This window comes from Xiphophorus maculatus, chromosome 1, assembly GCF_002775205.1.
Source record: "Xiphophorus maculatus strain JP 163 A chromosome 1, X_maculatus-5.0-male, whole genome shotgun sequence".
NCBI lineage: Eukaryota > Metazoa > Chordata > Actinopteri > Cyprinodontiformes > Poeciliidae > Xiphophorus > Xiphophorus maculatus.
The window spans coordinates 17,352,952-17,380,202 of record NC_036443.1 but is presented as its reverse complement, the minus strand read 5'-3'; the positions used below and the strand labels follow the sequence as shown (position 1 = coordinate 17,380,202).

The following is a 27,251-nucleotide window of genomic DNA, read 5'->3' as shown; positions in this document are numbered from 1 at the left end:
AAAGCTCCATCGCCATGGTTACTCTGACTAAACAGGCAGAGAGACCAGCTATCCTGGTAAGGTCATGTCCCCGCTCACTGATCTCTCCAAGGGGCCTTGATACACACAGACACACTAACACACACGGAGAGCTTGCAAACTCTTACATGTATGCAGCCTGGACACACACATAGTGAACCACGTTTGCATCTAAAAACATTCCAGTATATAATCCTGAACAATGTTGTACTGCAGACGACAATTTTTAAAAAATCTGCCTACCAGCTTCTTGGTATTCATGAAATAATCCAGTCGTAAGCACAGAGCATATACATGCAGACACTCATAGGCATTCACATAGCTACATGCACACAAGTACTGGTACCACGGTGCAATTGTTTTCATAAGTAATGATGAGACACAGAGGGTCACACCACAGCTTGTGAATGGGATTCTCTGTGTTTCTGTGATGAGGAGGGGCTGACCACACATCACCTTCCTCCCTCTTCATGCAGATTTGTGTGTGTATGTCGCCTCGTGGGAACCTCTGGTCATTCATCATGTCTGTCTAGGCTCCCCTGCCCTATGACACACATGTTTACATTCAACGTGTGTGTCAGCTGTCCGGCCTATAGGTATGTTATTATGTCAGTGCTATGTCCAGCACCACCATAGGAACACAGTTTGGACTTCACACACCCACCAAGCTGGACTTTATTCCTCCAGAGCTGCTACGAACACCTGGGACTATGATCATTCCCCCCCTGCTGCCAAGGCGACGGAGGAGGCAGCGCAAACAAAAGAGGGGTAAGAGAGCCGGCGTGCGTGCTAGGCTACAAGCTAGCCCTCATAAACCGGCCCTCCCCAGCCTCTTCCTCGCCAATGCCAGGTCCCTCGTCAACAAAATCGACGAGATGCGACTCTGGATTACTTCTCGCCGGATGGACAGCTGTGTGACTGTTGTCACAGAGACCTGGCTGGATGACAACATCCCGGACGCAGCGGTGGAGATAACGGGGCGCGCTCTGTTCCGGGCGGATCGGACTGCAGCTTCGGGTAAGGGCAGAGGCGGAGGTTTGGCATTGTATGTACACAATGCCTGGTGTACAGCCACACACTCTGTCGGAACATTCTGCTCTCCTGACTTGGAATATCTGGCGGTGAAATGCAGACCCTTCAAGTTGGTGAGAGAACTCTCGTCCATTGTGATCGTGGCCATCTACATACCACCGAGGGCTAATGCTAAGCTAGCATTAGAGGAGCTGTACTGCCTGATCAGCGTGCAGATGAACTCCAACCCGGAGGCGGCCGTGATTGTGGCGGGGGACTTCAATCACGTGGAACTGAAGGCTGTGTTTCCCAAATTCCACAAATCCATAAACTTTCCCACCAGAGACAATAACATTTTGGACCAGGTCTACTGCAATATCCCCGGAGCCTACAAGGCTGTAGCAGCTCCACATCTGGGCATGTCTGACCACATCTCAGTGGAGCTGATTCCTGTCTACAAGCCTCTGGCCTGCAGAACTAAGCCGACCACCAGAATAGTTCTGGTCTGGACTGAGGAGGCCTCCTCTGCACTTCAGGACTGCTTTGAGCATACAGACTGGAGTGTGTTCAGGGACGGCGCAGACTTGGAGGAATACTCATCGTCCGTTCTGTCCTATGTTCAGTTCTGCACCGACGCTGTCCTCCCTGTTAAGACCATAAAAGTGTTTCCAAACCAGAAACCATGGCTGGACAGCACAGTACGGGCCCTGCTGAAAGCCCGGGATGCTGCCTACAGGTCTGGAGACAGGTTGGCTTATAGCAGGGCCCGGTCGGAACTGAAAAAAGGTATTAAGCAGGCCAAGCTCCAGTACAAACAGCAGATTGAGGAACATTTCATCAACAACAACCCCCGAAGCATGTGGAGAGGCATTAGAACCATGACGGACTACAAACACAGCACTCAGCTGACCAGCCGCGACCCTACCCTGCCTGACACCTTAAACAGTTTCTTTGCCCGCTTTGACACGGCGGGCAGCAGAGAAGCCGCACATCTACTCCAACTGGAAGAGCAGCACCAGCCTCTCGACCTGCAGAAGCATCAGGTGACGTCCACCCTGAGGAGGATCAACACCCACAAAGCTCCAGGACCGGACAAGGTGTCAGGCCAGACGCTGAAAACCTGCGCCGACCAGCTGGCAGGAGTGTTTCTGGACATTTTCAATCTGTCCCTGCAGCTCGCCATGGTTCCTGAGTGCCTCAAGTCTTCCACCATCATCCCTGTACCGAAGAAGAGGTCCATCACCAGCCTGAACGATTACCGGCCCGTCGCTCTGACCCCGGTGATCATGAAGTGCTTTGAGAGGATTCTTCTGAGGTACATCAGAGACTTCATCCCCGCAAACCTGGACAGCCTTCAGTTCGCCTACAGAGCGAACCGGTCAACAGAGGATGCTGTCTCCATCACTCTGCACACAGCCCTGACCCATCTGCAGCATCCCAACACCTACGTCAGGATGCTATTTGTAGACTTCAGCTCAGCATTTAATACCGTCATCCCAGACAAGCTGGTGCTGAAGCTACTCGAGGTGGGGCTGCCCGCTTCACTGTGCCACTGGATCAGAGACTTCCTCACCAACAGGCCTCAGGTGGTGAGAATAAGTGGCTCAACATCGTCCCCACTGGTCCTCAACACAGGCACGCCGCAGGGCTGTGTGCTCAGCCCAGCTCTCTTCACCCTGTTTACACACGACTGCGTGGCTATCCACCCCACCAACACAGTCGTGACGTACGCGGACGACACAACAGTAGTGGGTCTCATTTCAGACAACAACGAGACCCACTACAGAGAGGAGATTCTGCAGCTCACTCAGTGGTGTTCAGCCAACAACTTGGTGCTGAACACAGGGAAGACCAAGGAGGTCATTGTGGATTACAGAAGGTCCAGGAGGACGGCTCACACTCCCCTTCTCATAGATGGAGAAGTGGTGGAACGTGTGGACAACATCAAGTTCCTGGGCCTCCACATCACGTCTGACCTCTCCTGGAACACAAACACCTCCCACCTGGTGAAGAAAGCACAACAAAGGCTCTTCTTCCTCAGGAAACTGAGACGGGCTGGACTTTCCTCACGGCTGCTCGTGAACTTTTACAGGGCGATGATCGAGAGCATCCTCTGCCTCAACATGACTGTGTGGTATGGTAGCTGCACAGCACTGGAGAGGAAACAACTGACACGGGTGGTGAGAACAGCACAAGGCATTGTGGGATGCCCCCTCCCAGACCTGGACTCCATTTACACAGACCGGGTCAAGAAGAGAGCTGGATCCATAGCCATGGATCCCAGCCACCCAGGCCACAGACTGTTTGTGCCGCTGCCATCAGGCAAGCGGTACAGGAATATACGGACTACAACAAATAGACTGAGAAACAGTTTCTTCCCCACAGCCGTCAGAGCCATTACTCCCTGCCGCCCCCCCTCCCACACATATCATAACCTCGCAGTCACACATACATATCCCCCACCCCCACACAGCCACACTGTTCTGCACTTTGCACTGTCACATTATCTGTACTTTGCCATAATTGGACCTGCTGCTACTTCTTTGGTGTGGTTGAGTGCCTTTAGTTAATTTAGTTGTATATATTGTTATTATTATTATTGTGTGTTTGCTTATTTATACTGTATATATTTGACCTTTTGCACGGGAGCTGCAATGGAAATTTCGTTGAATTCTGTTCAATGACAATAAATGCTATCTATCTATCTATCTACCCTTATCTACCTTTCTCCCTTTTATTTGTGAATGGATGACTTGACCATTTGGAAACTGGTTTTTCTAAGTCTTTGTTTTGTAAAGTTTATGAAGAAGTGACTTCTACATAATACTTGAATCTTATTGTATCAGTCCAATAAGACAGGCTTGTTTTAGTTTGTCAGACTGCCCCAAGGCAGTTGTGGCTACTACTGTATGTTGCTTGCCACCAACAATCAACATAGTGAATTAATTCATGTGAATGTGTGCATGAATGGCTGAATGTTGTGTGGAACACTTTGGAGTCCTCTGGACTAGATACAGAAGTAAGTAAACGTGCAAGTACAAGCCACTTACCATTTTACAAGAAATTGCACAGAGCAACGTATTTAACCCAATGATTCTGGAAACTATTTAAGTATATTTTTTCATACTGATTGCAGTTCTGTCTTCAAACATTAGCAGGCACCCTTAAAAAATGAACATTACACCACACCAAGAATAGCAGAAGAAAAAGAGCCCAATGGATGTTAATTCACAAACGTGACTTTTCTTTTTCCTCTGAAAGTGTCTGATTTTACTCATGCAGTACATCAGGAGTTCACCCTAAAGCTGCAGCTAATCACAAATACACCTTACTTTGCAAGAGTTTTATTAAGCTTATCTGTGACATTGTAGAAATTGAGTATTTGTGACACACAAAAGCAGAATCACTGCATCAACTGACAGAAGAGGCGCCACATTAAAACATGATGGAAAGATGCTACATGTGGAATCCCCTTTTAACTTTGTGCTAAGTTACCCTCTTTGGTAACATTTTTCTTTCAACGGCTCATCTGACTTTTTTTTACCTCATCACTCCGTTGACACCAACCTCTTTAACTACCAACCTCCTTAACTTCCTCTAGGTATTAAATACACTCCCGCCCCTTTTTGTGTGTTTTCTCCATTGTTCTATCTCCAGACAACTGGAAGAAGGCCTGGAATTTATCACACATACCTAATAATTGCTATCACAGGAAATTGTTCTGAGGAAGTAAGTGCAGTAGCCTTGCTAATTAGTGTCAGTCGTAAATACACATGCACGTACTTGCACTTTAACACACAAACCATATTCAAGTCAATTGGTCGTTTATACATAGAACCCTTGAGTAGGACAACTGTGATTGGCCTCAGGGAGGTTAACACTCCCAAGTTTGCCTCAAAACTGATTGTGAGTTGGAATGTTTGTGTGTGCGCAAGTGGGCAATTGATTAAGTAGGCAGTGTAGCCATAAAGAGGCAGTCCAAGACACCACCCAGATGGAACTAGTGATGGCCTTCTAAACAACAGTCCTGCCCTCAGGGTCACCAGAGGAAAGGAGAGAAGGCCGAGTAAAGAGAGAAATGTTTTACAACATAAGTTTTTATAATGGTAATTTGTATTGAATCTAAGTTGCTATGAAGAGTGATCAAATGTTATACAGTTAATTGCAAAGTTTAAGGAATTAATGTAACCAATAAGACCTCTTCTGCAGTATGTTTTAGTCCTGCCAATAAAACCTGTAGCATATTGATAGTAAAGATCCAATGAAAGGATCAGGGCGACTAATATTATTCCGTGATCCTGATTAAATGAGAAGATATTCATTGCTTATTTTAAAGAGAAGTGGAGCTTTAAACCACTCTTTCGTTAAGCATCGTATAATCAAAGCAGGCAAGAATGTTGGAGCTAAAGGGCTTTCCTGGCATGGATATAGCTGCTTGTAAGATAACCATTTAGCAAAGGGGACTATTTATCAAATGATCAATCATTTACCTGGCTGGGTACATCAATTTATCCAGCCAGATAAATTGATGTAATGAAACCTTTGGGGTACTAAAGAAAGTTCAACAAGAACTGAAACAGTTCTTTTAAGGTGATTCAACTTAGGCAGGGATCTGCACCCTATGGCTCCAGAGCTTTCATTTCCTCCACAGTGGCCTAAATAAGCGTGAGCTAAAATTAATTCAGCACTGTTTTTAAATAGATGTACTAAAATGCTTTGATATTGTGCTTTCCGTTTAATAAAGCGTTTTCATTGATTTGTTGTTCTAAAGCTAGAAAATATACCTTAAAATGTGTTCTTTGCATGGTGGCACAATTGTTTGCACTGCCCTTGCAGCTGGAATGTCCTGGATTAAAATCCTAAGAAGAGGGCTTTCTGCTTGGGGTTTACATGGTCTCCACATTTTCTCATGTTTTTCATCCTGCAATAGATTTTCTGTTGAGTAACTCTTGGAGCTTTACACAAACTTTATGTATTTCTCAATGACACCCTTTGAAACATATGAAATGTTTGTAACCATGTCGAAGAAACATCTGTCAAAAAGACCTGAGATTACTGAACCAGCAAAGTTTGTGAAAAATAACATTTCTGTCACTCTCAAAACCTGTAGACATAACTGCTTAGAGATTTGGCCAGAAAGTAAAATCTAAGTTTTGGTAAATATGCAAGTACATAGCCTGTCTAGAAAATGAACATCAGGAGTTGATTAAAAATGCAAATAGAAAGTGCACTGAGTAATTTTTAGACACAAAGTGGGATGGGTTGCTTTAAAATGCATCTGTATGTTGTTGGAGATGTTGTGTAAAACAGCCATTAAAATGGTGGCCTAGTAAAATGCCTTTACGGTTTGCCAATTATAGGCACATGACATACTGGTATACCCACACAAGTGATTCAGCAGAGCTGACTGGCATTTTTTCACACAATGTAAACACTTCCAAGTCTCTGTGGTTGCACACACACCTGAACCCAGGCCATGCTTTTTCTCCTTTGTTTCTTTTCCAGTCCTTATCTGAGTTAAAGTATGTGTTTACCTTCATCTGCCCATATCTGCATCTCTGTTACCCCCTCTTTCTCATATGATAAAGATCAGGTAAAAGACTCTTTAACTGCAATTCTACTCAGTCTCACCTGACTTCCTCTAGTAAGTGCAGCATAACGTTACACAGCACCGTTAGTAAATGCTTAAACATTGTGGATTTTTTACTTGCAGGTTTTTGGCTAAGCACATCTCTCACTGTAACTCTGATGGTCCCCATGAGTTTTTAATAGAGAACAATAGCTGAATGGGCCATTTCCCAGCTCTGGGTTGCTCCAATACTGCACAACAGTCAACATGCACCAAATCAGCCCCTGGCACTTAGGGAATTTGTGTGTGTTTGTGTCTCATCTGGTTAATTCTGGGATGTAGACCCAAACTGTAATTATCATTATGTACTTCTCGGCAGAGCTAGAAAACAGCCTGAACAAGTTTGGATGGGTATACGCGCATATTCTTACTTATGAGCATTAAAAGTGTTTTTGTGCAAAGGAAAACATGTGAATACATGATTTTTTTTGTGTGTGTTTGTGTGTGTACAAGAGGAAGACAATGCACACACACGTATACATACACCAAGCAAAGTGAGGGACATAATAGCTTTTAATAATGAAATAATGGGTCAGCAATTATGTGATGATTTTTCTTGCTCTTGCTTTGGGGCTTGTTTTCAGCTAAATTGAGACATATTGAGAAAATGGCCAGTATCTTCAGGCCACTGGGTCTCCAAAATGTAGGACAGCTATGAAGAATAGAGAAAAACTGAGATCAAAAACAAATGAGGATACCGCAAAAGAGAAAATAAAGACAGAGTAAAAGTTTCTATTAAGGTTTTAAATTTTATCAAAGAAAATTTTTACTTTGTCTTACTTGTTTGCGGTAAGAATATAGCATTCATAAGTAACACATAGACTGTTAACTTTAACAACTGTGTAATAAAACTTTTGTCTGGTTTTAATGAAATTAGAACTGGTGTCCAAGAAAAAAGGAAATAGCGAGCAAGGCCATTAAATAAAAGCACAGAGAAAAAAAATATCCACAAACTGAAAAAGACAATTATTTACAGTAAGCGTCAAATCTTTGCATAACAACCAGTTTATTTGGAGCAGTTCTTCATCTGTGAGGTTTGTATGAATGAAACAGACTGCATAGGGACGTAATTGGTTACCACTAAACAAACAGCAAAAATACTGCAGAAACAAGATTTGTTTAAGAAAGTGTGAACCAAACCAGTTGCATTACTTTCAGGCACCAAGTGTTTTCATAAAAAAGGTTAAGTTTAACAAAAAAAAAATCTTGATATTGAGAAATTAATCTTTCCATCCAATTTGAGATGCACAATGTGTTTTTTAGCATGCAGTTACTAAAGCCTGAACAAGAATCGGTCTACCTAAACATTATCATAACCTACAGCCTTGATGCTGACATGTGAATCACTAATAACTGAAGATATTAATTTTGATAATATATCTTTAGGAGTTCATCCTTCATTTTCATTTGTGAATATTTTGGATGCTTTGACATACAATCCCCACCAACCGTAATGGTCCACAGATACATTTATGAAAATGAATTTTGTGAATATTTTGTATCTCACAGTGTTAAATAAACCCAGCCAGGCAAAAGAAGGCTTTAGTTTAGAGAAACCGTATTTGAAAGTGAGGTTGTGGAGTAAATACAAATTTTTTGCATCATGTTTCCAGTCAGTAATTTTAATCTGGAGAAAATGACATCCTTGTTTATAGCTTCCTGGTCTGTTGCAATGGATTTGAGGATGCTGGTCAGTATACTAACCTAATCTATATAATCGGAGACCATTTCTCAATTTTTGAATGATAAGGAAAGTGGTGTGATAATGTTGTCCTGTTTATGGCATAAAAGTTGATTTTCCGAATTGTTTGTATTATCCAAGTTTCTTTGCAGAGATCATTTGTTTCCATCTAAGAATGCAGTTCTGGTTCAGTGATCGGACGTCGCACCCATGTTTCATTCATTCAGTGGGTCATGGGTTTGTTAAAATGAGAGGTGGAGGTAAAGTTTTGTATTTTTATTTACTTAGCATCAGTTTAGTCTCTGTTACATTTGACATCAGTATCATAAGTGCGTAGAAGTTCAGATTTAAAGTTTGCAAAAGTCAGACTTTCAAAGAAGCTGCTGTATCATTCACATGCCTGATTAAGATGGGGGAGGATTTTGGAGGAGCCTGACGTGAGCAGCATTTCTGGCATGTAACAATAAATCCCACGCATAGCTAAGACATGGACTTACTGTGCCTTGAGCCCATAAGTAAACAAAACCAGCCGTTCAAAGGACTGTAATACCACCAGCTAAACGAGTGTGCTTAAATGCGTGCATCTTAAATATACATTTGTTACACTTGATGGAGTTTCTATGAGAAATCAAAAAGGAAAAAGACAAAAGTGAAATCTCCTTTATATCTCATGTTGCCACCCCCTACTGACACACAACTGCATACAAACGCAATCTTACAATAACAGGCACTGACGTATCTGACATGTCTCTGATCCCTTTTAGCCACAGGTCTTTGGGTTCAGCATTTACTGAAATCAAATGTGTGTGTTTGGCCTTGGGTTACACTCTTGATTGAATTAGGGAACTGGTGCACACTTGAACAAGGGCTCAGTTACTTATATACACTCTCATACACAAGCACATACCCTGCCTCACAGGGACACAGATTTCTATTAAGTTAAAAAACGGTTGATTGTCTTCTTTACAAAGACCTTTATCTGGTAAGACAAGCTTGGGGTCCAAGCTTATGAAGGATTCCTGAACACTTCAAACGACTGTAAACCACATCACACACACAGGAAGAACTCTGCTCCATTAGCCAACCCATAAAGAACATGTGTTTTTGTAAAAAGAGAACAATACTATGCTCTTAAACAAAAAGTGTACAAACTTGAGGAAGACATATTGACATACACAGCAATTGATTCATTAAAGCACATTGCTATGGCTTTATCACTTTGGCTTGAGAATTCAACATTTCCAGGTATATTTTAAAATAAAGGTCATGTCTTGGTTAAGAAAAAAAAACTAGGGACAAGGGCTGTGCTTTAGAATGGCCTGACAAATTAATAACACATACAAACAATGAAATATAGGAATGCATAATTTTAAAGCACAGGAATGGCACATGCACAATGCCCACAGCCCTACATCTGCAACATTTGTTGTTGTTTTTTCTATCCTGTCCCCATACATTTTTGTTTGTTATAGAAAGTGAAGTCTCAGATATGAGGTGTTTTGTGATGAAAGTCCAAGAGACACCTACAAACAGCAAGTGAGAAGCAGCAAAAAAAGACAAAAGATAGAGATGCAGAGGGACTGGGGTGGTTAGGAGGGTTGAGTCAGATTGGGTTTACCCATTTTTCTTTGCTTTGATTTGAAACAGATCCTCACGGTGTCTACTGTCCAAGCCACAGGCAGTGAGATATGACCCTGTGCTCAAGCTCCAGAGGATGTAATTCAAACTGAATGTCTATCAGTCTGTAACCAGGCTTCGCTCTGTCAAGTGCCTACGTCTTAATCATCTGTGCTGTGCAGAGTTCAGTCTGGAATCAAAATTATAAAGTTAAACGTCTTCAAGGACATAATAATTAACGTTTTCTTAGCTTGTAGTGCACCATGGCAATATTCCTTTTCATCTCTGAAAAAAATATGTCCAAGACAGTCAGGAATGGAACCGAAAATTGCCAAAGAGTGAGGATGATGCATTTCAAATGCAGAACTTGTTAAATTACCACCCAGTACAAAATTAATGATTGTAAAGTTCCCAAAAGTCCTCTGTGGTGAACCTAGTCTGCTTGTAATTATCTGTGGTGATGAATGATCACTTATGACAAAAACTGTAATTTGAATCATTAAAATCATAGCAGCATTCAAGGTGGACCAAATGCTGTGACTCAAAGAGTTATTTCTGTCAGTCAAATTTAAAGTTTAAAAATACTACTCAGCTTTAGAAATTAGTGGAAATATTGAGTTTGGTTTAAGTTTCATATTTTCCTCCCCTTTTTTTTAGGTTTTCTGAGTAAACTATGAAGACCTTTAAATTCAATCAAGAATACATTTTAGTAAAACAGATTTTAATTCAACCATTGGAAAACAGAATATTTGGTCAAAGAAAGGATGAAATGGGACATACTGACCATCCAATAAGAACACCACCTTCTCAAATTTTAGCAATTATTCACACAGTAAAACTGCCCACTAGCTTTCAAAAACATATGTGTCCCAGTCAGCAACATAACTGTCTACATCATTAAAAGGTCAAGTTTTACTGATTAGCACAAACAGTATTTTGGCTACTGATGCCACACAGGATGGTAGCACATATATTGCTGAAACTGATGAATTAATCTGCGCTTTTGATGTTTTATGGGAGATTGAAATGTGTGGTTGAGGGGAAAAAAGAGTGGCAAGGGGAAACCAAGGGGGTGTTCAGAGAGGAGTTATGCACTGTGGCAGCCCTAATTGCTTGCGGCTCCTGCTGTGTGTTTGGCTTTGTTTGAGCATGTCCAATATAACCAGTCACTGGGGAGCCTCTGCCAGACCAAACACTCACACAGAACTGAACCGGAGAGGGCTTTACGGTGCTGAGGATATTAGTAACACGACACCTTGGGCAAACACTGAGTAATAAAGCAATTGTGGCATATTGTTTAGATCCTCCTCTTGGCGTGATTTGTTTATCAGACTTAAAACTGTCTGCTTCCTAACCTCAATGTCCCAACATGTCACTTTGAGGACTCAATGCGCGATAAACTCATGTGCATGCATACAGATGCGTTGGCCCAGAAAGCACACAAACAGGATAAACACCAAAAGCATTCATGCACACATACAAAGAAACACAAGTGGATGAGTCTGCACGCAGGCCACAGTGCAGCTATCAAGACACGTCAGTGAGAAATCTCTTTGTGCCAGTGTTTCCTCAAACTTCCAAGCAATATCCTGGTATGTCTGAATGCATGACTGCTGGTAAAAGGTCAATAAACATTTCTTTTTTGCTTACTAAACTGTATTCTTCATATGGTCATCACCTTCTTTCTGTGTTTCTGCTCTTTGACACAGACAGATTTTTTATGTCAAAATGTTTGTAAGTGTGTCTGAACACCATCATATATTTTGGATCTCTTTTAGCACTGCGGTGGTCTTCAGCTTTTTTTCTCCATTTGAAAATATGAAGTGCTGGATTGTAAAACAAGAGCATTTTCTTTCCTTGTCTGATTAGTTTTTGGGTGGACTTGTGTCCCTTTTTTTCCAGCATTTTTGTGCAAAATATTCTAACTATTCTGTAAATCAACAAAAAAAAATCATACCTAAATGTTGCGTCTTGGATCTAAAATGAGAAGCAGACTCTGAGACTTACACCAAGTTCAAGTTAATCATAACGCACTTGCACACACATCTAAACATATCTGCAAATAGATTTAAAAAAAAAATCAGCAGGGCCAGAGAGAGCTTGAGAGTCAGTTTTTATCTTCTGCTCAAAGGGAAAGAAGTATGTCATCTGCATAAACTGAGTCCAGATTTGATTTAAGCTGGTAGGTGTTGGATATTAATAGCTGGAAATTGCATGGAAAATATCTTAACAGATACATTTTATTTCCAAAATATACATGCAGTGCCATAGATTTTTTGGCAACCCTGTTAAAGAAGTGTAAAAAAATTATTGTATGAGCACCTTAAAATGGCTGCCACAAGAGACTCAACAATTTCTCAAACATGCATGAATGAGTCAAAGCAACACTTTTATGTTTTTGATGATATAATAACATAATATGAAGCTCAAAAAAGTCAATTTTGCATAATATCCTCTCCCCATTGTTGACATCCAAATTGCTAACAAAATCTTTAAATGTCGCAGCCTCCTAGGTTCCAAAGCTGAAAATTTTCAACAAAGGTTGTGGGTGGTAACACAGGTGGCTTGGTTCTTGCACGCACTTCCGACTTGAAAAAAAAAAAAAAGCTTTATTTCTTAAAAAATATAGACAAAATAATTACAAAAAATCTCTTACAACTTAAATGAAAACAAAAATGAACTTAATCTGTTGTTTCAAGTTCAAAAAGTAGTCAAAAAAATGAATTTTACAAGAACCTCCCGTCATCAAACCGGACATTTGCCCAAACAATAGACATCCATCCAGCCAGTGTGTTTTTAATCACTTAAATTAATGAGACGGTCTAACGGTTACCAAAGTAATCTAAGCAATTTCAATATAAAAATTAATTACAGATTTTGGTTCAAAACTAACTTAAGTATATTCTAACTGCCCAAAGATAAACTAAATTGATAGAAATAACAATTTACAACATTTAAAATAAATGGCCACAACAATAAGGTTCCAAAAAATGAACACTCTCAAAAAGCGAGGAAATGAAATAGGGAGGCTGTAGCACCAACTGTTAAATGTGGCTATCAAAAGGACTCAGTGGGTGCCATTGTTAAAACAACTGTGATGTAAACTACTGAGGGAGCCAACCTGGATGGGTGTGTTTGTCTATCTGGAAATCAGCGGCTCTGTCAGCAGCATGTAACTGCACACTACCACAGGACTTTTATTAAAACAAAACAAAAAAAAAAGAGTCATGCTGGAATTCCTGCACAGGTGTGTTATAGGTCCAACTGAGCACTTGTGACAGTCTGTATTTATAGGTGAATAAAGTCAGTGTATGACTTTTTGCTTCTAAGGATTAATTTCTTTAACAATACCAGCAGAAACTGAATGTTCTCTATTTGCAGCAGTGATCACAGGGCACTTTCTTTTCCTCTTTCTTGTTTGAGTTTGCATTTATCTGCTCTTGTGTTTGCACTTGTAACGTCAATTTTCATACCTTCATCAAGTATATAGACTTACTCTCACACAATCTCACCAGTGCAAGAAATACCTTCATGACAAGCTTTTCATTGTGTCTGCTATGCTCTTGTTTGTACTCTCTACGTTATTGCAGGTAATAATAACTGTACTTTCAAAGTAAGGGAATGTTTCTGCTGGGAATTCACACTAACTGGTGAACCAGCAATTGAATAACAGCAGCAGTACACCAGCGGCATGATCTGTCTACACTGGGTTCAACATACAAATTACGGAGATTACAGAGAGGTCTAAGTGCATATGTGTGTGTGTGTTAGTGTCTGCGTGCATCCACCTGTGTGTCCACTGTACAAATCACTGTGTATCTTTTAATGCCAAGATGCTGTAGGTGCATTTGAGTGTGTAATTTGTGTGAGTGCGTGCTCAAATGTGTGTATTCGTGTGTACAGACAGGGAAATAACAGTGAGCCTTTTTTATCAGAAGGCTAGGTAATAATCACGCTCCTCTTTGATCTTTTGATCCAAACTGATCTGTCTAAATATACAGCATGCATGCCCAGACCTGCCTGCAACTCTTAGAATCAGCGCCCTCACCTTACCCATATGGATGAGTTTGTGCAACAGATTTTTTGACTGTCATATTTTTTTTTCTTTTACTCTGAATGTATTTCTATTCCCTAGATCTTATTAAAGCACATTAAAGTTAATGGAGTCTCTATGAGTTTGCATGTGGTCAGAGTGTGTATACAAAGCAGACTTTAAAGAACCCATGTGTTTCCTGCTGCTTCAACACAAAACAGAGCACTTTGAGCTTTTTAGTCTTTTTCTTACAATTTACCATCCTTCATTAAAAAAGACTATTAACTTCAGTCAGAATCCGACCATTACTAATAATTTGCAGATGTGTTTGTATCTGGGTGTGTTCAGTCTACATCCCTGCGGCTTTGTACATGCGTTTACTTAAGTACAATTCCTGAATCCTGAACTATGTTTCAAAGCCATTAGCTGTTTTTGTTATTCTAAACACTAGTTCTATTCAAAATTTTAAAACAGCTCATTAAAGTGCTGTTGCAATTTCAACTGTCATAAACAAAACAAACAGCATAACTCACTCTGAGTTACAATGTTGCTTCTTCACCAACAGTTGGATATTGTTGGTATCTTTCTCATTGCTCTGTGTGACTGATTTAAAAAAATCTGTTATTTAACCTACAGTAAAGCCAAATGCCAGTCCTACTGACACCAGTATGCTTCACATAGGAATTCTGACACAAACGATAATGAAAAAACAAGGTTTACCATAGTTACACTTGCAACAAGTAACCTTGAAAAGACATTCTATACAGTAGCTGTGTTTCCATTAACCATAGAGTTGCACAAATTGAAATTATGAAAACAAAATTGCTTATTGGAAACACATGAATTTCAAAAAATGTCGTTTGAGATGGATTTTCAGACGTATCGAAATAGATGACATAGGAAGACTTTTTTTGCATCATGAGTCACGTGATCAACAGCCAGATGTTACTACTGACGAAAGCCACAAAGAAGACAACAAGAAGTAGTCTTCTTTGTGCATTTTTTTTGGCAGGGGACAAAAAAACCACAGTCGACTGGTTGACCTTTGATGACCTCTAAAACATTTCTTAATATCTTTAAAATGATAGCAGCACAAATGAAAATTTTTGCTGCACAAACCAGCACAAACATAGCCGAGTTGATTGACACCAATTTTGTCTAATTTGAAGAAGGTGGGGGGGCCAACTTCATTCAGGTAGTTCTCACAGAATTGCACAGTTCATAAAACTTTGTGTGTCTGGAAAAGCAGCAAGTGTGTTTATCTTATATTTGGAACGTTGGCTGCACAGTGGCGCAGTTGGTAGAGCTGTTGCCTTTCAACAAGAAGGTCCTGGGTTTGATTCCCGGCCTGGGGTCTTTCTGCATGGAGTTTGCATGTTCTCCCTGTGCACGTGTGGGATCTCTCCGGGCACTCCGGCTTCCTCCCACAGTCCAAAAACATGGTTAACTGGTTTCTCTAAATTCTCCCTAGGTGCGAGGGGGTGTGTATGGTTGTGTGTCCTGTCTGTTTCTGTGTTGCACTGCGACAGATTGGCGACCTGTCCAGGGTGACCCCGCCTCTCGCCCGGAATGTTAGCTGGAGATAGGCACCAGCACTCCCCCGACCCTAGTAGGGACAAGGGTGTACAGAAAATGGATGGTTGGATGGATGGTGTCCGAACAAGGATTCAGATTTTATGACATTAAAAGAGTGTGTGGGTGTGAAACAAGAAATACTGATGAATTAAAAAGAAAACGTGTTGTATATATTTTTAGAGGTTGCTAGAAGTTGTGTCCAGTTTGGCTTTAAACATAAAGGAGTCAGAAGGTCCAGACATTTCTACAGAGATCAAGATTCTTCTTTGTACTCACCCTTCCAAATATTATCTAATGACAACATAATACTGAATTTAGAAAGATTTTAAACAATATTGCATAGGGCACAAAGGATGCCAACCAAGAATTGTACAGAGTTAAAATACTTCTTGTCGGGCGTGCCGTGGTGGCGTAGGGGTTAGCGCGACCCATATTTGGAGGCCTTGAGTCCTCGACGCGGCCGTCGCGGGTTCGACTCCCGGACCCGACGACATTTGCCGCATGTCTTCCCCCCTCTCCTTTCCCGTTTCCTGTCAGCCTACTATCATACGGTATAAGGGACACTAGAGCCCACAAAAGACCCCCTGGAAGGGGTAAAAAAATAAATTAAAAAATACTTCTTGTCAACCCTTTTTAGATTTCTATGTTTTAGAACTGTGCACTGTACAATAACCATGGACAACAAAATTAACAACACACACCCTCCAGTCTACCTCTACTATGGGAATGTAATTGGTTCTTAGGTGCAACAGCAACAGAAGACATGGCAATTTCCTTACAAAAACCAAGCTCTTTACCAGAAATTCACTGGACATGTTGTGACACTGTACAATAGTATCCAGATGAACCTGTGTGGTTAGCATAAACCCAGAAAGCCTCTGATTGGCTGAGAGAGTGTGCTCTGACCTTCTGTTGCTTCTAGACACTGTCGGGAAATAGACTTGTTCTTCCTCCAAAGAAAGTTATAATTCTGGGAGTGTTATACAGGCCAAAGCAGTGCACACCTACAAACTATTTCAAAGACACATTTATATACATGTATGGTCAGTTTCCCGCCTGGTGTAGTATCCTACACTATAGTGTGTGTAGGATAGTACACACATTAACTGAGTTGTCTTAATTTTTGTTCCAAGTATTGTAGGAAACAAGTCATGCAGATCTGTCCTTTGACCTCAAACCACTTTTCAAACAAGGAACTATCATCATAACGCTGTTATCCAAAAAACTGCTGAACGTGTATTCATAAGATTGTTTTAGTACATTTGTATGTTATTCTGTGATCCCCATGTATGAGTATGTGTTTGAGTCTATTGGTTCTTGAAGGGAAGTGAATGTGGTGGACTCCCATTCCACCGCATGTCGACTGTGGTTCAGCTGTGGTCCACCGCCAGGCCCTGCATTTGGAACAAAGAGAAAATACAGCGTGGTTCTCGCTACCACTGTTTTTTGGACCTATCTTTCATCGCCCTGTGTGCACATGTGTATTTCGGGTGACGGCTTCTGTGTGCGAGTGCGTGTACGTGAATGCGTGCACGTGTGTTGTAGTACACCACTCTGTTGTACTCTCTGCCCCTGATATTTTAAGGTCTTTTGGCCCCACGTCATGAGTGTGTGCTGGATTTCCAGGCTGCAGTTAAGGGGAGTAGAGTGAGGGAACCCATGTGGAGGGCAGGAGGAATGAGGAGAGAGGAAAGAAAGGCGGGTAATTGAAGGGTTTAGGGTAATACTTAGGCCAAGGATGGCTGTTTCAACATGTTTGCATAACCTCCTTAAACTTATTATTTAGCCCTGCTTTTGAGTGAATATAGGGCAAATACAGAATGAAAAAGGGGCAAGAATGCCAGAATGATAGAGGTCCTAGTAGGAGGTGGAGGTGATTCTAATCAAGGCCAAGAGCAACTTGCCTTTGATTAGGAGTAACCTAATCAAATGTTACCGAACCTTTGATTAGGGGAGAATAGTGATGGAATGAAGATGTAGAGATAAAAATTAAGCTTTTGTGGCTTTCCTTTCAAAGAACCTGTGTTAAAGTTTTTGAAAGTTTTTTGTTATAATCAGTTTTTTTTAATAATAAAGATTTTCCTAATGACACAGCTTATATTCATTTTGATATTGACAATTTATAAGACTGGCAGCCCATTTAAAGCTTTGTGTTACTTTGCTCACTTAGTTCTACTTGCAAGCTATTGCAATTTTAATATGTTATGTAGAAAACTTGATTAGTGGTAGTCAGTGTTCTGTGTGTAAACTATATTTAGCATCAAATATATCTATCTCAACTGTTTGCATGACACTAGAACATTGCAAGATAGTTTTAGAAATGAATGCTATTTTTCTAAAATATAATTTTTTTGGCAAACATTTATGAAAAAGAAAATGAGAATCCATTTGAAAGTTACAGTTCACAGGTTCTTTGTATTGATAACGGTTTAGGAAACTTGGATGTCTTCAACATAAAAAAATATTTATTTGAGGTCGTTGATGTAATGAATAAGAAGGTTGCATTACAAATGCATAGTTTTACAGAACGCACAGTACTTATAATAGCATTAATAGGGTCATTACAAATGCAAACCACACTTTTTTCTTATTTTTATTAATAAAAACCCATTTTGGATTAATTTATAATCCACAATCTTATGTAAAAACAATATTCGGCTCTCTTGACAGTTTCTTTCAGTGAACTTTGAGCTCTTTTAATGGCGTTCTCAATGTACAGTGTTAGGTGTGTGTGTAATGTAATATGTGTGCATGTGTGTTTGGAGCTATGTTTCCCACTGTGACCCTCGCCCCTTTCACAGACAGCTTTAAGAAAGCCAGCTGCTTTGTCTGCTTGTGTTTGTACTTATGCTGACTGTGAGGCAGAGGAGACATACGTGTGTGGTACCCTACAGCACAGCGCTCTGTCTTGTTTCTTGTGCCTCGAGGTGACACCATAAGTCAGCTCCATGAAATAAAGCCAGAAGACAAACCTCCCATGTAAAAAGATTGGACAGGCAGGCCTTCTCTCCTATTGCAGTGCTCTGGCAGTGGGTTCAGAGCTTACCTTCCTTGTCAGAGCTGGGAGGAGAGACCCTGAGCCCAGATGGCTCCTGAGATTGCCAGAGGATTTGTATAATCTGATATGGATTATATTTGCCTCAGACTAATATTAAAACCTAGGGCTACATGGAAATTAGTATGCCCACACAAACCATAGCAAACAGATAAGAAATGGAGACAATCAGAAGCACAGTGGTATTTGTGGCGTTATCACTTACGTCATGCTTGGCCTTTTGATTTGATATCACTATTTTTAAATATTTATTTGGAGTTGATCTTAAGAATACGATAAACAAATTAAAAAAAAGATTGAACAATGATATATACATAGTCTTAAGTAAAAGTATAGAAAAGACATCTCTCTAAGTTTGGCGGGTATTTTCAAGTGCTTATTGCACAGACAATTAGGTAGTTTGTAGTTTGTACAACTGCAGCTTTAAAAATCCTCTATCTACCCTTAAACTATGGTGGATGTTCTTTTAGGTTTAATACATTAACAGTCCATATTTTGCATGTTGTAAATTTTTTTCTGATGTGAAAAAAAATTTGTTAATATTTGTATCCAAACTGGAAAAATGTCCAAGCTCTCTTTTAGTATACATTACTTTGTGTCATACAATCGTAGATTAACCTCTCCAGCACTTCCCATTGTATTTCACTACATGGGTTTAAACTATATTAATTTCATTGACAAAGAATTTTTGTAGTTTTGAAACAGCTTTTTTTTTTACTATACCACTAACTGGTGCATGCCTATAGTTGTCATTTATTGCTACTGTTGTGTTTCAATACTTTTTGGTGCCTGTGGTCATTTTTATGCATATTGTCAAATGGTAGCAAATCAAGGAAATCAACTGACGATTTTTTGTTGATTACAACTAAATCTTTTAAAGAGGTATTATATGAGATTGTCTTTTTTGAGTAAATTCTCTCTCTCTCACCCCCCACACGCACGCACACCCACCTGGTGCCCCTGCTTAGCCCATTTATCTCTCTCCCGTTCTGGCTGGAATGTGGCGGTGGCCGTCTGGTCTGGCTCATCTCTGGAAGCAGTCAGCCATCTTTCCTCGTCCCTGCTTCCACTCTAAACATTTGGCTAGTTTTGGCAGATTTGTTGATTTTTGTCCCCTAGTATTTTCCCTCTTGTTGCTGTAAAATTGATACATACTTTTCCAATTAGACTCTCACCATCACCACCAGCACCTACTAGCCAGAGCACTAGGGTGGGAGTAAGGGTGAGCAAAGTAAGTGGGCTGTATATTTTATTAGCGAAGTGAAAACACACATAGCTTGGTTGAGTTCTGGGGCAACTATCTGCTATCATGGGGTTTTCTCAGGATGCACAGCAAAGGTAAACTTGTTTCAAGTAGTATTTTCACTTAAAATTATAATGCAGGGAGAAATGAGATCTAGAGTATTGATCTGCAACTCCAGTCTTGAAAGGCTGGGGTGGTGGTAGCCCTGAAACTTTCAGTCAAATAATTGGATAATAAGATTGACTCTGAAGAATGTGACTGCATACTGATTACCTGTGATGGACCGTGGACACATCTGACAGTTTACCCTTGAGGATTGGCATTGTAGATCCCTTCTCTAGCTGAACAAACAGGATTGGCACATATGTTTATTAGTGGCATGTTGCATAAGGTCCATTTTCCAAAATAAAGTTACCAAAAGTTTACCTCATGCAAGCCCACCAAAGGAATTCGTTGGCTTCAAGTACTAGTTGTTTGCTAATTTAATTTATAAAGTATTCATTAACTTGCTGGATATCTTAAAAAGTCATTTAACCAGCCTTTAGATTTAAAATACAGATTTACCTTTTCAGCTGGCTTTGGAGTAAACTTACAAGATGAACCTTGAGCATGTGTTTTATGTTGAAAATAGACATTTTCCCTAACTCCTTAGTTGTAAATAACAATCTGTTCCAAGAACATAAATAATAGTGTCACTCAACCATGCTCCACTCTCATGTCCTCTGCTTGCTCTCACTACAGAACTCCAATATATGGGGCCCCAGACTCGTGCTGTACCTTCATATACTCACAATCAAGGAACAGCCATAAAATGCCAGAGGAATGCTTCTATAGAGTTGGAGATCTGAGTGCTGGAAAGGCTAGATCAGAAAGTAAAGAACTTAATAATAGATGTTGTGGGAACAGATATCAGTGGCGGCATGTTGGTTTTTGGCCAACAAACTGAACTTGCATGAATGTAAGGACACAAAGCCCAGGCGTTTGCATATACATGCACACACACATGCATGGCACACACATACACTGCACTTATGGGCAGTTGTTATTGATGGTTCCCTTGGGGATCAAGCAGACGCATCTGGTTCTGTCCCACTGACTCTCCACACTCATAATTTCAAGTAAGTCATAACACAAATTATAAACACATATCCCTCAACCGTGACGCCCAGGAATAACAACATGGAGTGCACTGAGCTGATTTAGGGTAGACAGGGACTCCTAAATCTTTACCTTTGCTGTGTTCTTTACTTCCCTCTGCCCTCATCTTCCCTTTTTTCTTTCTGAGGCTGTACAGGTAGGTCGGACTTATCAAACAGAGTTGTTTCTCTAGTTTCTTTATAGCATGAAATCTATTTATATTTTGTTTTGTTCATGGTCTTATCTCCTTCTTCACCCATAACTTTCCATTTTTGTGGATTTTCCCTTTTATTTAGGGGTGTGTCTAAATTACTGCTCGCTACCCCAAATTTCATCCAATGTCACCCACAAATCTGTCTTTCACACTTATTTAATTTCTGTTCTGGCTAAATGATTTGACTCTTTCCTGCTTTTATCATCCTCACCAGTCTCTTATCTTTTAACTTCTTTATGGGGTGGTGGTAAGAGTTTGCCCTGCCAGGGTAGACTGCCCCAGAGCAGCTGTAGCTACAATATAGTAGCTTGCCACCATCAGCATGTGAATGTGTGCGTGTCTGGAAATGGCAGATTTATTAAGATATTACTAGGGTGTCTTTGAGCATCCTAATAAAGCGCTGTATGAGTCTGATGTCATTTCTTCCACTTGTTCATCTCAATACCTTTTTTTTTTCTTTTTATGTCACTCTCATGCACTCAACCTTCTCATCGCAAGGGCATGTCTTTCAGCCATAAATCTCTCAACTCTATAGATCTGAATGTCTCAATTCATCCCCAGGACCATGAAGGTTGTATTGGTATCACATGTTATAGCTGAGCTGAAAATTTCACCCATTATAAATAAGATGTCAGCTCAGCCGTTGAAGTTATAGAGAGCTTTTCCACGGACTCTTGCAATACTAAAAATAAATTTGAGCCATGTGTGATTTATATAGGTGCACATCTGTTTATGTGAATGTTGTGTTTATCATGTCAGCTTCAACATCTATATCTTGTGCTAGGGCTCTTTGACAATAGAGATCTAAAAGTGGAATTTATTTGTGCTTTCAGATTATCTTATGACTTCCAGTTTTTGCGTGTACATAGATTAATAGCTGGTTTTCACAAAAAAAAATTCATTATCACTTTTATAGATTGACTGGAAATAAAGATGCTCTTTTGTTTGTGAAGGACTTGCCAAGTAAAAGTTAGACTAAAGTGAGACAAAGAAAGTTCTTCCTCAGATTGTCTGCCAGAACAAAGAGGACCTGTATTTTCTTTGTATTTGTTTTCATATGTGTCTAATAGATGAATCCTACTACTGTTCACTACTGTTTCAGCTACCGTTTTACGACTGGTGAAGTTGAAATCAAAGGTGGTTGTGCAAAGTGTTGAGTAAGGGGGCTGAATACAAATGCAACCCACACTGCTTAGGCACATCCATCCATTACCTAAATATGTTAATCTTTGCAGGGTCTGGTGCCTATCTCCAGTAGTCATCAAGGGATATGCTGGGTACACACTGGACTGGACAGGTCGCCAGTCCATCACATGGCAACACAGAGAAAGACGGGACCAACAACCATGCATGCACACATCAACATCTAAGGACAATTTAGAGAAACCAATTAACTTAACAGTCATGTTTCTGGACTGTGAGAGGACATTGGAGTACCTGGACACATGCACAGGAAGAACATGCAAACTCCATGTAGAAAGATCCGTAGAGAAAGAATACCCAGGCTAGGATTCAAACCCAGGAACTTCTTGCTGGAAGGAAACAGTGTTACTAACCACTGTGTAGCATAGGTTCTTTACTAGGAAGTCATTTTGAAGAGTTTGTATCATTTTTATTCCACTTTAAATTACCCAGTATCTTTTTTTTGTTGAATATGTGTATGTGTACTTATTTATTTCATTAGGTACCACATTTTTTCTCATTGCATCTGAAATGAGAAGACTGCAGTGAAGACTAAACACTGCTTTTAGTCTTCACTGCAGGAATGCAATGGAGTGAAAAGGCAAGAATAGTGCTCTTACTTTTCATGAATTTACAGGAGTATGTTGACCTGTTAAAAGAAAAGAAGAAAGTTCTCAAACTGGGTCTGTATAAAGTTAATCTTAAAGACAAGAGGTGAAACTGTTATACCATTTGGACATAATTCAGCAGTTTGATGTAAAGATGGCCATCCTGCAAATATGCTAGGGCTGTAAATCTGATGGACTGTTTATGAGCTGTGACACAATCTGTCGCATTCCTTGCCCATATATGACTCTGTGCATCGACCCTTCATCCTATTTAATAGAGCTAAAGGTAGAGCTTTAGAACATCTGCAAATATTCGCACATTAGATTCTTCTAATGTGCGAATATTAGAGAAATACAATATTTCTTTAATATACTTAAGAAAGTGCTGAAAAATTATTTAGGCTTAATTACACTGCTTTAATCTGTAAAATTCCTCTGTACCACAGTTTTTTTTATTAATTGAATAATTTAACACTAAGGAATTACTACCACATGAAGGACCAGGTCAAGCAGAATTAATTGAATCCGATAAAACGCCGATGTAAGTCAGTATGTATTCATTACAGTTGGCATTAAAAAAATAAGCAACAGTGCAGATATGGAGAGACGGAAATTGCCATTTGGTGCTTCTTTGTGATTAATGATGTGAATAGCTACTCCAGACCATGTCAGAATCCAGATACATTCACTAACAAATACACTCTACATGCAAGCCCACACAGAGATCTATTAATGCCCTTGAATTGGAAAATCCAGATCCGATCTCAAGGTAATTGTACTAAAAACACAAAATTTTTGACTCCTGGGCCACCATGACTTTATTCAGACTGCAGAATGTTTATTTTTGCAAGTGGATTGTTTCTACAGGGACTTAAATCATGGAATAAAAGTTCGCCATTGCAGGTCAATTCTTAATAGATTAAGTGTATTTTAAATACGGCAGACTCACTCTTCTACTACTTACCTTACACAAACCCACACATTACTATGCTGGTAAAATGCTTGTTAAATGCAATTTAAGAGTCTGGAGTTAAACTGCTTTGTTTATTCAATTACTTTCAGAAACTATTGCAGTTTACAGAATAGTCAGACTGTAAAAGCAAGAAATGGTACTCCTATTTAGTCATAGCGTCACTTAAAGATTCTTCTTCATATTTTTGTTTGCCTTTTTTAGTTTTTTGGGTGACAAATTTCTGAGGCATATTTTTACAGTAACTAATTAAAGAAGCATAGGTGCGTGTGCGTGGGTGCGCATGTGTTTGTCGCTGACCGTCTGTGAGAACATTTTTACTCCTAAGTGTGTTTACAAGAGTGGGTTGACAATGTGTGTGTGTCGTAACACTGGATTTACAACATCCTGTTTGATGACAGAGACTGTAATCAAAGATCTGCTTTAAAGACACAGACTTTACTGCACATGCTCTTCGTGCTCCTCTTGCGGTATATTTGTACATCTGGTTGTTTGTGTATAATGACCCTTGTTGGTGTGTTTCATCTACACCTGTAGAGAGTCAGTCGCTGCTTCCCCTCTGGAACAGGATGTAGACTCACAGACACACGCACACACATGCACTCTGTTAACCAGCGAGGACAGTTGAAAGATGTCATATCCTTTTTTGCCTACAGAGTCTATTACACCGCTACATGCCGGTGAGTCACTAACAGTCACAGTGAGGTTCGACTAATACACCACTTAGCAGACCACTTCAAAGATGTCTGTGTCCTTTCTGTGGAATCTCTAAGTTTAAGGAGCGCTAGATTAAGTGCACTTCAGTCAGCACTTTGAATGCTGAAATTGAAATGTCTAATACTCCTGAATAAAATCAGTGTGACCAGTTGGATTTAAAAGTCACCTATGTACAAGATAATCTCAGTATGGATACTAAGTAATATTATCTGCTCTGTGAAGGCCTTAGAGATTGGTCAGAAAACATAATTGAACAAATACCATAATGAAGTCCGGGGCACAAATAAAGTTGTGGAGAAGTTCAAATTAGGGCTATAAAGCGTTATTCCCAGTTTTGAACATGTCCTTCATCCCTGTTCAATTCATCATTGTGAAACAGAAGCAATACAGCACAACTGTAAATCTGCAGAGGAATAACCATTCACCTAACTCACAGACTGAACAAGAACAGCAAACAGAGAAGCAGCCAGGGTGCCTTTGTTAATATTAAAGGAGCTACGGAGGTCTACAGCTGAGATGGAAGAATAATTTGACAATGCTTATAAGCTTTGCACTTCAAAATCTGACCTTAATAAAAGCGGGACAAGAAATCCCAATTAAAGCCCTGTAGGGAGAAAACAACCATTTGAAAGAAGATACTGTCGTTAGATGTCATCAAAAATTAGCTTTTGGAACTGAACCTACCAATGTGGCTGAAAGTATCAGTAGCTGCGTCCCCATTTACCAGTTTGGAATTACAAAAATACATTTGCTTAAAAGAACAGTATTATATGTTGACTCTAAAAAACCCTGCTCTTTCCAAACTCCATCTTCAGGAAGTCATCACAACACTCCTCTATTAACCTTTTAACAGGTTTTTTTTACCACTGAGAAGAGGTTCATATAATGAGCTCAGCAGATGCCTAGCTCCACCAGGTGTTTGCTACTGGCAAGTCTGTCGAAGCTGAGCGGATGAGCCATATTGAGGGAGCGCTGTGTGAGGTGGAAGTTTGGATACTTTGGATACTTGGTTGGTGGTGCTCCTCGGAGGTGGAGAACCACCAACCAGGTGCAACCAGCCATTTTGGACAATTGAATAGTTGCCATGGGAGATTTCTCAAACATGCACAAAAGAATCAAGGCGACACTCCAGGTATATTTTTGTTAAGGGGATAACATCATAATATGATATAAAGCTAAAAAAGTTGATTTTACATAACACTGCCCCTTTAATGGAAACATACCAATTTTGAAAAAACGTTTTTGCTCAAGGATGAGGTGGTTTTGCGGCTGAATCAAATTTACTGTACTTTGCAAAACTGCAATGGAAACACTTTTTTCGCATCACAAGTCATGTGATCAGTAAACAGATGTTACTACTGATGGAAAAGACGAAGAAGACAACAGGAAGTGGCAGTATGATGATGGCATGGCATGTTTTTTCATGGCTTATCACCTTAACAAACGTATTCACTTTGTTAATTGGGTAATTGTGTTATTTAATGGAAATACCACAGTTGCGAAATTGTGTTTTTTTTTTTTTTTAACATTAGCGGAATATTGACAATGTTTTGTGCACATTTGTAATGGAAATGCAGCTAATATACAACACCCACAGCAATACAGAGAGAAGAAAGCTGTTATCTCCTTTTTAGTCTGCAGAGTCTATTACACTGTTACATGCTGGTGAGTCACAGTGAGGTACCACTAATTTACCTCTTAGCACACCACTTCAAAGATGTCTGTATCTTTTCAGTGTAATCTGTTGAGTTCTGAAATGAGGGTGCTTGACATCTTTAAATGCACAAAAAAATACAGCTTCAGTGTGTCTTTTTTTTTTACACTTTTGTATTTATTGCTGTATTTTCATTGGAGTTCATAACCAAGAACTAATTTTGATACTGTTCTCCGTTACTCAGTGCAGTCTTTCTTGTGTTTTCTCACCATGTCAGGCAGCAGGCGTTGCTGGCAGCCATAAGTGAGAAGGATGCTAATATTGCCCTTCTGGAATTATCTTCTTCCAAACGCAAGAAAGCCCAGGAGGAGGTGATGGCTCTGAAAAGGGAGAAGGACAGACTCATGCACCAGCTCAAACAGCAGGTACATTCTTCACACAAAGCAATAAAGTTATTCGTTCATTCTTTGGAAAGAATAATCTTTTGTCCAGACAGTTAACTTTTCCATACAGAGGGACAGCTTTGTAGATCTACAGAGGGACAGTTCTGGGTTTAAGAATCAAAGCGGCGCTACAAATTAAATCCTGCTGTCTATTTTGGGGCATTGTTTGAATTACAGATGCCTCATGGCAAAACTTTTGAACTTTAAACTGGTAACAGATAGAAGTTAATAACTTGTAGTAGCCACAGTTGCTGCATTTAATCACCATCTACCAAAGGAAGAAAACCAGATTTTTTAATCCAAATCCAGGCACATTGTCAGATCATGGAACCTATTCTCTAAACAGGCATGTTGCAATCAGTTACTGGATACACTCTAGTCGCAGACGAGTGTCATTGTTGAGTCACTGCCGGACTGTTTTTGTCTGAGGCCTGCTGGCTAAACAGACATAAGTCAAGGAGACA

The 27,251-nt window shown here is 40.0% G+C and overlaps 1 protein-coding gene across 1 annotated transcript in view; it reads left to right on the top strand.

The window, feature by feature from the left end:
• Nucleotides 1–27,251, top strand: part of LOC102221082 (ELKS/Rab6-interacting/CAST family member 1-like) — a 164,597-nt gene that overhangs the window by 92,777 nt on the left and 44,569 nt on the right. The window contains exon 17 of the mRNA XM_023331286.1: nt 26,622–26,769. Coding sequence (XP_023187054.1) covers nt 26,622–26,769 — 148 coding nt within the window. The remainder of the gene's footprint in view (nt 1–26,621; nt 26,770–27,251) is intronic.